At 42.1% G+C, this 13,984-nt stretch overlaps 1 protein-coding gene across 1 annotated transcript in view; it reads right to left on the reverse strand.

Annotated features, from left to right (window-relative positions):
- Positions 1-1,934: 1,934 nt before the first annotated feature.
- Positions 1,935-13,984, reverse strand: part of bms1 (BMS1 ribosome biogenesis factor) — a 40,108-nt gene continuing 28,058 nt past the window's right edge. The window contains exons 15-22 of the mRNA XM_010865756.3: positions 13,788-13,976; positions 13,033-13,213; positions 10,673-10,731; positions 9,183-9,305; positions 7,409-7,556; positions 4,564-4,739; positions 3,598-3,759; positions 1,935-2,706 (exon numbers count right to left, since the gene is read on the reverse strand). Coding sequence (XP_010864058.1) covers positions 2,479-2,706; positions 3,598-3,759; positions 4,564-4,739; positions 7,409-7,556; positions 9,183-9,305; positions 10,673-10,731; positions 13,033-13,213; positions 13,788-13,976 — 1,266 coding nt within the window. The 3' untranslated portion in view covers positions 1,935-2,478. The remainder of the gene's footprint in view (positions 2,707-3,597; positions 3,760-4,563; positions 4,740-7,408; positions 7,557-9,182; positions 9,306-10,672; positions 10,732-13,032; positions 13,214-13,787; positions 13,977-13,984) is intronic.

Raw genomic sequence — 13,984 nt, forward strand, 5'->3', positions numbered from 1 at the left:
AGACTTAGCAGGCCCCTTCTGACCCATATATATGAGGCTGATAACCACTGATAACGCCCATTCAATCCAATGATAACATTCGAAGCAGATGCACGGACAGGGATCGGAGGTTAAATTATCATTAGTCATTTGTTCAAACGTCACAAAAAATTAAGAAATGCATCGGATTACATGCTAATATCTATTAGGTAATCAAGGGACGTTCAAAAAACAGCAAAACGTGACATTTGGCACAATAAGGCAAAGTTGTTGTAGTTTAAAAGTACTAAAGCCCGACCAACACCTACTATAACGGACATAATTTGTACAGGTTGTTGGACACTTATCTAAAGCAGCTAGGCAAAATGCTTCCATAACCAATTACACACGTCGAAAATCATGGAGGAAGGAACAAGTTCACTCACGACACTCATTTTCACTGATGGGTTTTTTATGAATAAGCAGCCTATTTTAATCTTATAGATACATATGCCTGAATGAGTGCATGTTGTGCATACAGTAGAATGTAATAAAATATGCATAAAATGACCATACAGTGCAAACCTTTCAATTTCAATAAGTACTCCCTAGTCCAAGTTCTATGGGACACCCAGTCATACAAATCACAGGGCCAAAAGCATTCGAATTATGCTGTTCAGATTGTATTCGTTTTGAATGGTTAGATTTATATGTACTTTGTTCATATATATTAAAAAAATTATACTTTAAATGCAAATGTTTAATAGCATTATTTTTCATAACAAACCAATGCATTTTAAATACATTGTGGTTAAGGTAGTTCATGATTTCATTTAATAATGTAATTAGAATTGTTTTAACACCAATCATAGACAAACTATGGCAAACTATGACTTGAAATGTTTTTATTTTTTTTAAAGAGCCATTTGGGAGCCAAAAGAGCCGGCTATTTTTGGTGAGCTAAACTGAACGAGCCGGCTCACTGAAAAGAGCCAAAATGCCCATCTCTACTCCTCACTCGCAACTCAGTGCTAGCAAGTACCATTCGCGCCTAGTTTGGAGACAGGACCAAACCATTTCATGTGGGGCGTAATACACAATACAGAGTCTGTCTCGATGTTTATTTTCAGCCAAAAACAAGAAACTGGGATAGGTGGATAGGTTAGTAATTTAATGTTTGAATAAATAATGTTATGTTTTAATAAGTGAAAGATGTAAAATTTGTACCTAATACTCAGAGTAAACATAATTTTGTTGTACTGTCATCAGATGTTTTACATGAAGCCAAATTTTACTCTGTAGTTCTTTAAAATATTGTGTTTTGCGTGACAAACTGCTGGCAAAATTTAGAGTCTATCTTTTCAATATACAAAATCCTGCATTATTTCATTTTAGAGATAAGGCTGTGTGAATCGTTTCGTTTCACGCTTAAACATTTTCATAAAGTATTGTAGTGATCCATCATTAGGTCCTGGTAATGCCAATTTTATATAAAACAAATGTATACGGTATACCAGGGGATTGACATTACAGTTTATAATAGCAATAAGGCACAAGGGCTGTGGTATATGTGGAAGATACTGTGACTAAGAGCTGTACTTGGACAGAATGCATCAGAGTGCCTGGATAAAGAACTTAGCTGTGGATTATTTGCAATATATCCCAAACTCCAACGACGCATTTTTGCAATTATAAACCTGTTAACAACGCAATTAGAACTGTAAAAATGCAAAGCCATACACATGGTATACAGTGTCATTAACAGTTTTTTTCACCAATCAGCATTAAGTATTTTTAACACCCAGTTCAGATAAAACAGATTGGGGGGAATCACCTACAAGTAAAAAAATACAGTAAATAAGGCCACATTTGAAAACAGTTAACCTAAAGTTGAGCCCTTGCACGTTGATAGCTTTAATGAGGTCTTAAACATGAGTACGAGTTCCTCAATCACCATTAATACTCCAGGCTAGAAGAACAGTAGAGGCCACTATTTATTTTTACAAATAACCATGGTTTAATTTAGTTAGGTTAGTCGCCATGTGCATAAATTACATTCCATGGCACTCTGTGACATAGAAAACAGAGTAGGAGTGGATTGTTAACATAAAACCATATTAGATATATCTGAAAATAAAAACGTTTCATTAAAACAACAAGACAAATGGTCAATATATAACCAGCAAAGAGGTCTTTTTAGATCCTTATTGAACCACTGTCCATCAAAAAGAAGTGTCAATACCTGGGGTTACACATATAACCAGGTTAAAGATCTACAGTCCAACATTTCTTGCAGTCTCAGTGTGCATTTACACTCCAGTACTGCTGACACGACTTACTGATCTAGGATTCACTTCACCTCCCCCAACCCCAACAATACCCATTAATGAGAAAAATCCATAACAGACCCAAGACCAGGTTCTAGCGGAAACTTCACACAACTCCACTCCTGACCAACAGACTTAGCTTAGGATGTATTCCATTCCACTGGTTCCTTTAAGAGTCATAAAGATTTATAAATCAGTCATCCTGTGGCCCTCCTTTCAGGCTGGACCTCTGCCTTTTCTTTTCCTTTTGGCCCATCATACGGTAAAGCTTCTTCTTAGCCTCCTTCTGCCTCTTGAGCTTGTCCTCCTCGGCCTTATCCTGCTGCTGCAGGAAGTCCTTGTGCTTGGTGCGCTTTGCAGTTTGGGCCTTTTTGCTCTTGTAGTTGTACACTGTGCTCAGCGCAGTGAGCAGCGCTGCCACCTAGTGAATAAGATATACAAATATGTATTACTTAAAATGCAGTGCCATTCATGTGTGTTAGTGTGCACAAATGTACATTATAGGAGAAGCAACAGGACCATGTTCTCGTTACCATCCAGTACAGAAAGATAATATATAAATCTTAACGATATCCTTAAATGAAACAAAACATTCACCCTGCTTTCATTGAGTGCTGAACCTGGATTTTATTTATTTGTTTTATGAGGTAAGTATGACTGAGAACACTCATTTATGCCCACAACCTGGTAGCAATTGGGGTTTACTGCCTTGATCAGGAACATATTTTTTCACCTTGCCGGCTTGGACTCCATTTGGCACAACCTTTCGGTTAATGGTCATATGTCTAACTGCCTGCCGCCCCTAATTTCAAAATGGGTCCCTACAGATTTGAGGTTTGAATGGGGCACGACAGCTGAATGCATGTCATTAGGATTTAAGTACATACCCTACACATTTTCTCTGAGGAAAATCAGTTGCAGGTTTTAAATGTAACCTTTTAACATTTCCTCCAAAGACAGATTGTGCAGTATGCCCATGAGCAGTCTATAGAGATGTTAGAATGTGGGGGGAGAGTAATACAACCACATGAAGATGCACTTGTGCACGCTCGATCCTGCTCTCAGAGTGAGAGAGTTGAGTTCATAGAGAGACAGTCCGGCACTTACTTCAAGCAATTTATGAACTTTGATAAAATATTATATATTCATGTTTTTCACTTTAAAAACAAAATACTTGCGCATATATTTCACTGCATACTTAATCATAAGCTATAAAAAAATAATGTGAACTTTGGACGAACACCTCAGTCTCATTCACTTTTCATAAAATCATGAATCTTCTGTGTTGATTGATTAAAGAGAAGACCCATACCTTCCTCTCGTGGGGCTCCCGGATGACAGCGGGCCTCTGGAGATCCTTGGGAGTCATACCCTTCGTCTTATCCTGTTTGGGCTTGCTTTTGAAGGGCAAAGCCTTCTGCAGCTCTCGGGGGATCTGCAACTTGTTGAAGTGGCGTGGTGCCCTAATCACTGGCTGCCAACACGGAAGAAAAAGGGTCAAGCTTTAGGGCAGATGTTCAGAATTTAACCAGTCCAACAGAGCCTGGTTGAGACAATAAATGATGTGTCTGCAACCTGAAGAAAGATGTCAACCGGAGAAATAGCGTGTAATACTGGCCATTTTGCAATTTAGACATTGAACAGACAGGGAGGCCTTATATGGGGAGGCAATAAGGGTTAAGTGCCTCCCTCAGGGACAGAAGGATGTTTTTTTTAACCATGACCTCCCGTTTTTTATGTCCATGGCTCTAACCACTAGGCTAGTTTAACTGTGATCCAGGAGAGCCAAAACAGTTTTTCACCACCAGCTTTGTTGACTAAGTCAGACCTAGGACACCAGGTGAGTGCAATGACCTAAGAGGTAAAAACAAAAACCTGAAATGATGGGGCTATTCCACTCCAGGACCAGAGTGGAATAGCTCTAATGAACTAAGCAATGAAAACATGAGATCACACTTTATTCAGCGATCTGTTGATAGGCAACCTTGCCACAGTTAACACTTTACGGTTTTAGAATTAGGGCATGTTTGTGAGAAAGAGAAATGCCAAAAGCAATATTTGTGAGTTTGCATTCAAGATCCAACATAGATTGGCTTCCATATCTAACCCAACCCCTCCGAAATGGGGTTAGGTTTAACACATTTTCTCTCCTTCCCAGCTCTATGATTAATAAAGCAACATTTTGGTTACTAAAATGTTCTAACAAATCGTCAAGTCAGCAGAACAGTAAGAAAGTCCTTTTTTCTAACTGGATATTATTTAGTCGGCCTGGCCTTACCTTGTAAAGAGAGTCTGCGTTGGGCTTGTTGCGGATCCCCAGGTCGTACTTGAGCTGACCCACAGTCCGCATACCCATCCAGCTGTCTTTCTGGCCAACTGGCATCAGCAGGGACGTCACAGGGTTATATAGGTGAGGGACTGACACCGGGTACCAGGAGCGCAAGAACACAATGTCTACAGAAAAACAAACAATGATTACGAAAGGCACCAACACAAATTATGAAATATCTATAATACCCATAATAAAACATTTAATTTATATAGTACTTTTCTGGGAGCCAAAGACGCTTTACAACAAGTACAAAACAAACAACATCTGAGCAGAGAGATTGGACAATACACAGACAAATGTAAAGAAAAGGACTAAGACATGACACTGGACGAAGGGAAAGGGCAGGGGCTAAGGGGAGGATTGTTTGAACAGATGAGGCTTGAGGCAATGGATTAAGACCGTAACAAATTTCAGAGTCACAGATGGACTGTGGAAGTGCGTTCCAAAGCCTTGGAGCAGCCCTAGAAAAAGCCCTGTCTCCAAAGGTCCATTGCTTGGCCCGAGGCATGATGAGGTGAGCAGCTGTAGCAGAGCAGAGTGACTGAGAGGGTTGGTATTGGGGAATAAGATCAGAGAGTTAGGGAGGAGAAAGCTGATGGAGGGCTTCATAGGTGAGCAGAATTTTACAATCAATGCGCTGAGGGATAGGGAGCCAGTGGAGTTCCCGGAGGATTGGGGCGATGTGCTGTCAGGACTTGGTGTGAGTGAGAAGTCAGGCTGCTGAACCATTTTCTAACTTCTGGAGAGATGAACAGTTGATGCCAGAAAGAAGAAGTGCAATAGTCCAGGCGGGAGGAGATTAATATATTAAGGTTTCAGCTGTGGAACGGAAGAGGGGGGCCTTTAGTTTGACAATATTGCAGTGAAAGAATGAGGACTTGACTGTCTGTTTTATATGTTCAATGCTGAGGAGGGAGTCCAGGATGACACCTAGGTTGTGAGCATGAGGAGAATGAGAGGCAGCAGTGTCGTCAACGGTGAGATTGAAGGTGCCAGTTTTGGGGAGCCTGGATTTAGAGCCTATAAGTAGTAGTCCCGTTTTCTCACCATTGAGCATGAGGATTCTTTGCTGCATTCATATTTTTATTGTTGACAGGCAGGATGCAATGTGGGCCAGAGGTGGGTTGGTGAGAGATTTGGTGCTAAGGTAAATCTGAGTGTTGTTGGCATAGCAGTGGAAATCAAGTTTGAAGTGCTGGTGGATCTGACCATGAAGATCAAGTGGCCAAGGGAAACCCTGTGTAACTGCAGCTGAATCAGAATTATGAAGGATGTTGAGAGCACCAGCAGCAGAGATGAGGACGTCATTGACAACTTTGAAGAGGGCTGTTTCAGTGCTGAGGAGTGGTCGGAAGCCAGAATGGAGACGCTCCGATAGGCTGTTATTGAGGAAGACTTGAGATGTATGCTGAGTCAACTGGAGTAAATATCTGAAAGTGGGTTTGTAGAACACAGGGTGGAGGAAGGGTAGGAAGATACAATAATGGAAGAAGGGGCTGAGGGAGATGGATTAGCTGAAGATGAATTAATGTGTATGATCTTGTCCTTAAAAAAACATCTGAAGAAAAGAGTTTGCAAGCAGAGTAGAGGTTGTTGAGGTTCACTTTATGGTTGGAGAAGTTTGGTGACTGTGTAGACAGTTGACCAGTTCTAGTCCGGCGTTCATGACAGCGGCCCACCAGCTTCATGGCCCACAGCTCAGATATTTACCAGGGTGATGAGGAGGTGCAGGAAACAAGTGGGGCCATGGTCAAGAATGTGGCCCCTGGGAAATGTTGGGTGATATTAAAGCAGTCCAGGACAGCAGTGAAATTCTGAGGTAGGTTTGGAGTTTAAAGAGTCAATGTGAATATTCATGTCGCCGGGCAGCAGAAGGCAGGGGGGAAGCAATACTGATTTGGTGAGTAGCTCAGCTAGCTCAGAAAAATTATTCATTAGTTTTAGAAAAACAGTAGAGTGGAATAGTGGTGAGGGAACAGGATGTATTCAATGTATTCAAATGAGAGGAATGAGGGAAGAGACAATTCAGTCATTTGTAATTGGATTTGTGCAGAACAGCAAGGACACCACCACAGTCGGTGAGGCGGGGGTGGCACAGGTAGCTATAACCAGCGGGAGTAGCTCGATTCAGAGAGAGAAATTAATCTGGTTGTTGCCAGGTTTCCGTGCAATATGAGCTCATGAAGCAGGGGAGCTGTGGTTAAAGGAAAGTGGTAGGTTGAAGGAGGCGAAGACAGCTAAGATTGACAGGTGGAGATGATGGATATGGATGGGCTGGGAGTAAGACCAGAGCGATATTATGTTGTTACTAGTGTTAGCGTTGACAGACCATTTGCGACGACAGCGCTGATGAATTTAGGGCCATCGGCGTAGGATGCCCAGTGAGCGGGCACGCATAATTACCTCTGGAGGATGGCGATAGTTGTTATTTATGGTTTCCAGAGTGAAGGGAGAGTAGTGTTTGTTTAAAGTAAAGACCATCATAATCTAGGGCTGAGTGATGTCAGGAGGAGCAGGGGTAGCAAAGTGGACACATGGACACACAAGAGTAAAGAACAACACTGGAGCGCAGGTAAGCAATGTACACACACAAAACAAAAATGATACACTAGCTAGGGTTTCACAGCAAGACAGCATTCCTTGCACACAAAAATGGTCATAGAAGGTTCAGTGAAATGTGCAACTACATCAATAGCCTGCTGCAGGCAATAGATGGATTTGTCAAATTGTCTAAAGTTTGGCTTTGCAAAAATAAAGAGCTTATAGTATATTTAGGGATAATGTTTCTCACCACTCATCAGCAGCCTGTCTTCGAATGTGGCTCTGTATGCTCCTGCGGGGGTGGACAGGGCCTTCTTAATTTGACCTCTGACCCCACTGACTGTTCGGATGGAAGCCCCCTCGAATTTTGCTACTTCCAGCACAGTGGTGAACATTCCCTGGAAATGAAACAGATGTGAGCTCAGTAAAAAGGTAAAAAAAAACTAAAATAATATAAAAAGTGTTTCTTTTACATTTCTCTCAGAGTTGCTGGGATGATCTAGGTCAACGACCCTTGTAAAAACAACCTTATTCTCAAGAGCATCAAATGCAGTGTGGAGAGCTTCAAAGTAGGTGTATATTTTGACGGCGGTTCGGCAGCTACGGCAACTATCAGTACCATTCATGTTTTTCCTCTCTCTAATAACTGTATCTGGAATAACCATGACTTCAGCCAGTGTCCGTAGATGCAACGTTATGTTTTGTAAATAGCAAGATGCATCATTCAAGATGCAGGCCTTCTAATTGTACCTAGAATTTCTAAAGAAACAGTTGGAGGCAGGGCTTTCTCACATAGAGCTCCGCTACTGTGGAATGATCTGCCAATTAAGGTCAGAAAGGCAGACTCAGTGCAAACAAAGTGCCTATTAAAGAATCATCTCTCCAGCATGGTCTATGATTAAGTGCAGTCTGGCCCAGGGGCGTGAAGGTGAACGGAAAGGCTTGATACTGTCCACCCTTGATGTCTTGCAAGATGGCCTCTCGCCAATGCCATCCAGGGGCGAACTCACTTGCTTGTTGTTGTTTCTCCGTTGTGGCCATTGTGCAATTGCGGTGAACTCCGCTGCAAAACACTGTCCTAATTTCAGGGTGGTTGCGGTTGGTTGGTGTCCCTTTGGTTGATGCTGGGCTTGACGTCCTGCCTGTTGGGCCCAGTCCGGGGTCTCCTCCGGATAGGACCACAGTGTCACTGGACCCCTCTGTCGCAGACCCAAGGTTTTACGCTGCTATATTAATATGCCGGGGGGAGGGTCAGCTCTCCTTTTCCACTTTATATCCTTGTAATGCACTCTCTAAATTGTCTTGTCTCCTACTCCATTCAAACTTAGGAGTACATGAGATCTTGGCCCACACCACCTGAGTACCAGGCTCTAAATACTCGTTGCTGTGCAAAGTCCTCCTGGCTGTGTTGCAGATCACCACGATACCTCAAGATTCCAGCTGCCAGTCTGATAACCACCCCCCCCAGTCCCCCCTCCACCCGATTGTCCTTGTCCATCTGGTCTAGGATTAGGTCTGGAGTAGGTTTTATATACTCTGGACACAACCCAAATGCATTTACTAGTTATTACAACTTGGACTCTTAAAATGTTCACCCGGCACAGCCAGAAGAGGACTAGTCACCCGTCAAAGCCTGATTCCTCTAGGTTTCTTCCAGAATTTCAGCCCCACTTAATGAGTTTTTCCTAGCAATTGTGCTTCAACATTGTTGTTGCTTGCTCCTTGGGGTTTCACGCTGGGTGTTTTGTTAAAGCACGTTGTGACAACTGCTGATGTAAAAAGGACATATAAATACATTTGACTGATTGATCAAACATTTTGGCAAAATCAGGCTATGGTTTGTGAGCTTGATTGTAATGTTAGCACACACAAATTTGATACACACTCCTCTCCGTTTTCCTGAGGGAAAGATATGAATACATTTGATCACACAGAGTTGCCTCTACAAACCCAGAAACACAATATCCTTCAAAACATAAATATATTGATATATGGAAGGATGGTAGTGCTGCGATGGATCCTACCTTGATGAATGATGTGTTCTTGTAGATCTTGTATGGGTAGCCAATCAGCTTGAGCTTTTTGACTATGGTCACAGATTTGTCCAGATCAAGGACAACTCCTGTAGCTGCAATGCGGAAACTGGACTGCAAGAGAGGGAAAAACTTTAACAAAGATACTATGAGAAGGAACCCATAGTGTAAGAACACCAAAATGCTTTCGATAAAAGAAATAAAAATCCAGTAATCGAGAATTCCTAATTCCACTTTCTTGGAATCCTCCAAGCAAAGTTTTCAAACGTTTGTAGCCCTAGTAATTGTACATGGTTTCATGTTGAGAACAAATTCAAATTAGCTATTTTTGTTGTGAAAGATAAACATATTATGAAAGTGATTACAAAAGATGTAAATATCCAGTTTGCCCTTTAAATTACAAAATTGTAACATTTTAAAGAGGAGATGAACTAAAACATTTTAGTGATTAATGACTTATTAACCTTTGTTTCCATAACATATTCCATAACATATTGAATATTAGTATCACAACACACAGCTATCATCAAAGATAGGAAAAATACACAGGGGATTTTTCTGTAAACAAATATGTACATATTCCAGCGTGACTTACAGAAGAAGTTAGTGTGAAGTACATAGCTCAATGTACAGACAGCTGATAAATTATAGGAAAAACCAACAAAACATTAAGAAATGTTGTCCACCACAATCCGCTTCAATGCCTTGGCAAAGATTCTACGAGACTCTAGAACTCTACTTGGAAGGATTGGAAAAGCATTCTTCCAAAAGATATTCCTCATTTGGTGTTTTTATGGTGGAGTGCAACGTTTAACACGTCAGTCCAAAATCTCCCATATGTGTTTTATATATTTTGTTGAGATCTGAAGTATAAGGCCATAGCATATACTTCACAAGGTACAGCCTAAATGGTATCTACAAAACATCAGTATTTACTGTACAGCTGCATGCATGTAATCCATTAGCATGAATTAGCAAAAAAATATTATCATTGAAAAAATGTCTTCTGGTAAATGTTTGATGCAATTGTTTGTTGGCTGCTGTAAGCGGGATAAATGTGAGCGTGCGGTTTACCGATGTGATCTGTTGTTCTAGTTATTATGGGTGCACTGGGTTATGCTGGCACCAAGCAAATGAAACACAAAAGAGCACTTCTCTGTGTTTGCATGTAATTAGTAAAGCCAGGCACAGAACATCACATGGGCATGATCAAGGAGTGGGTTTCAAAAAGGTTTTTAAACTATTGTATCTTTTTCCTTGTTCTCAAATTTAGCAGCACAAATGTATCATTGCCAGCATAAGTAATTAGTACATTAAGTAGTTGTGCTATGGTGAACAAAACAGTGGAATGAAAAACACCCACAGAACATCAAAAGGTCCACCAATTGTGTATGAGGATAAAAATGCAAGATGTCCCTACCCTTTACTCCAAATGGTTAAGAAGGCGGGGGGAGGACTATTAAACTGAGAAAAGCTCTTACCTTAGTTCCAGCAAGTGACTGCACCGCCAGAAAACCAGTGCCCTGAGGTGTGATGGGACCTTCGGACAGAATTATCAATTAATGTACCTATATTCTAACAATTCAATATTGAGCAGTTTTACAGACATTGAACATCTGACTTGATGCCATCAAAATATAAGAGTGCTACAGAGGGTGAACAAAATAACAGAAAGACCGTATGGAAAAGCAATGTTCATTTGAAGTAACTAAATCACAATAACAAACAGCTGCAGAGGTCACATTACATTGATAGCAAATTAGCAGTACATATGTGTCCGCAATAAAAGAAGTCTTACAATTAGCACTTCAATATTTGAGGTTACAAATCAACATGCGTGCCACAGGGAAAAGCCTCAAAAATCACAACAGCATATGCTGAATATGGACACAGGTCAAAGCCGATAAACGGCGACAGTTGGACACTACAGGATAGTTGCTTAGCGCCCCAAAATATAATCAGAATCTCTGTGACCCAGTCTCAAAATAAACTGTATGCGGAGTGCTTCACAAAGTTGGAATTCAGTTATTTTCTTCTTGAAGAATGGTGCAATATTCCACTACACAATTTAGGACGTGTATGACAGCACTGCATGAAAGGGTCGCCCTACTCCTTAGATCCTTGATTTTTAATATATTGGTAGGTGTTTCTGTTATTTTGTCCAACCCCTGTGTGTCTAAATACGCAACACATTCAGCTGGTCGACATTGCAATCTTGCTATAAGATGAACAGGCACCAACAACAGTGGTCAAAAAAATTAAGGGAACACGTAATCATCACAGAATAACGCTAAATCAATTAAACGTCAGGGATTATTCTGTCCAATTAGGAAGCATAGGTGATTGTGAATCAATGTCACTTGTTTTGGTACAAATGAAAGTGACAGCAAGGGCACTGGAGAGGTAACAGCAAAACAACCCCCAAAAAGGGAATGGTTTTGCAGGTGGTGGCCACAGACAACTGCTCTCTTTATCCTTCCAGGTTGATTCTTCAAGTTTTGCGTTTTGCTAGTGTTCTTGTCAATACTGGTAGCATGAGGCGATACCTGCAGCCCATTCAGGTTGCACTGGTAGTCTAGCTTCTCCAGGATGGCACATCCATAAGTGTTGTCGCAAGGTTTGTTGAGTCTCCCAGTAGAGTCTCAAGAGCATGGAGGAGTTACCAGGAGACAGGCCATTACACGAGGAGAGCTGGACCGGGCCGTAGAAGGGCATCAACCCAGCAGCAGGACCAGTATCTGCCCCTTTATGCGAGGATCCACATGCGGAGCACTGCCACAGCCCTACAAAACGACTTCTAGCGGGCTACTGGGGTGCATGTTCCGGACCGAACTATCAGAAACAAACTCCATGAGGGTGGCATGAGGGCCAGACGAACCTCTACTGGGACCTGTGTTCATAGCCCAGCACCATGCAGTTCGACTGGCATTCGCCAGAGAACACCAGAATTGGCAGGTCCGCATTGGCGACCCATTCTCTTCACAGATGAGAACAGGTTCACACTGAGTACGTGACAGACGTGAAAGAGTCTAGAGATGCCGTGGTGAACGTTATGCTGCCTGCAACATCATCCAGCATGACCGTTTGGCAGTGGGACAGTGATGGTCTGGGTAGGCATACCCTTGAAGGGCCGCACAGACTTCCAAGTGCTAGCCAACGGTACACTGACTACTGTTAGGTACTGGGATGAAATTCCCAGACCCATCGTCAGACCTTATGCTGGTACAGTGGGCCACGGGTTCCTCCTGGTGCAGGACAATGCCCAACCTCATGTGGCCAGAGAGTGCAGGCTTCCTGGATGACAAAGGCATTGATGCCATTGACTGGCCTGCACATTCACCAGACCGGAATCCAACTGAGAACCCCTGGGATTTTATGTATCGACACATCCAACGCCACCAAGTAGCACCACAGACTGTCCAGGAGCTCACCAATGTCCTGACTTAGGTCTGGGAGGAGATCCCCCCCAGGACATCATCCACTGTCTCATCAGGAGCATGTCCAGATGTTGTAGAGAGTGCATACAGGCATATGCGGGCCATACACACTGAGTCTCATTATGAGTTGCCGTGAGCGAAATTGACAAGTTGAACCTGTCTGTGATTTCAATTGTCTACTTTCAGTATAAGTTTGAATCCAGCCCTCAATCGGCTGGTGATTTTGGTTTCCACTGACCGTTGTTATGTCATTTTGTTCTCAACGAATTACACAATGTACAGTAAAGATTTTGATCATTAATATATTTAGTTAATCGAGACCCGATGTGTGATTTAAGTGTTCCCTTAATTTTTCTGAGCAGTGTATAATGATTCTAAACCTCCAGCTGCATTACTGCTCTCACCCCAGATGGAGGCACCACAGTGCATGTGCTGCGGTGTGTATTTGAGAAGGCGGTGGCGCCCATTGTGGTCCTCAATGTGGTAAAGGGGGATGGTTTGGAAGCGACGCCAGCCCAGGGACAGGATGAGAGGGTCACGTGTCTTCAGGATCCGGTTGTGCCATCTGTGCTTTTTCAATCGCATCTGGAACAGTAAAAGATAAATAAAAATGAAGGCACAGGGAAAGGTTTTACACTTATTATTATTCTCAATTAGACTCAATGACACAGGGTCTTGAACAATATTTCACAGCCTGGTTTTGTGTCTTAATAATTTATGAGGACCGATGCCAATAAAAGATGAATAATTAATAAATACAAATAAATACAAAAAACATACAAATAATCACCTCTGGGATGTTTTGCACCTTGCTTTCTAGCAAAGTATAAACTGAGGCAATCTTGGTAAACATGGCTTTTAGGCCATTAGGCCTAGTATTAAATGCATTAAGCTATCAAGAAGCTTAACTGACCACTAAAAAAAGAATACTAAAAAGCTTCAAATTAAGATGTACCATTCCATTTCCTCAAATAACTGCATGCTCTACTTTGAGGTTTGGGCTCAATGTCATTTCTATTCAATAAATAAAAAAGACTCAAAATAAAGTGGACCCTATCCCATACATAGTGCACTTTTTGACCAGATGGGCATTGATTTCAAAGTACTTCAAAATTTTCACCATCAAGCTGTACAGCAGTCTTCATAACCCTTCCCTCACCTGCAGGTAACCAACATTGCCCTCGCTGGCGCCCAGAGCTCCTACGATGACGGGATAGTGCGGGTCGAAGTTGATGACAAACTCACAGGGCAGGGAGGGAATCTCCAGACGCACGTACATCCCAGGTCGGAAGCCCTCGTACTGGATGCGCATCTCGTCATCCACATCCTCAAACTCAGCCCGGTTCAGCTGGGAAG

This window comes from Esox lucius, chromosome 5 (assembly GCF_011004845.1).
Source record: "Esox lucius isolate fEsoLuc1 chromosome 5, fEsoLuc1.pri, whole genome shotgun sequence".
NCBI classification, from domain to species: domain Eukaryota; kingdom Metazoa; phylum Chordata; class Actinopteri; order Esociformes; family Esocidae; genus Esox; species Esox lucius.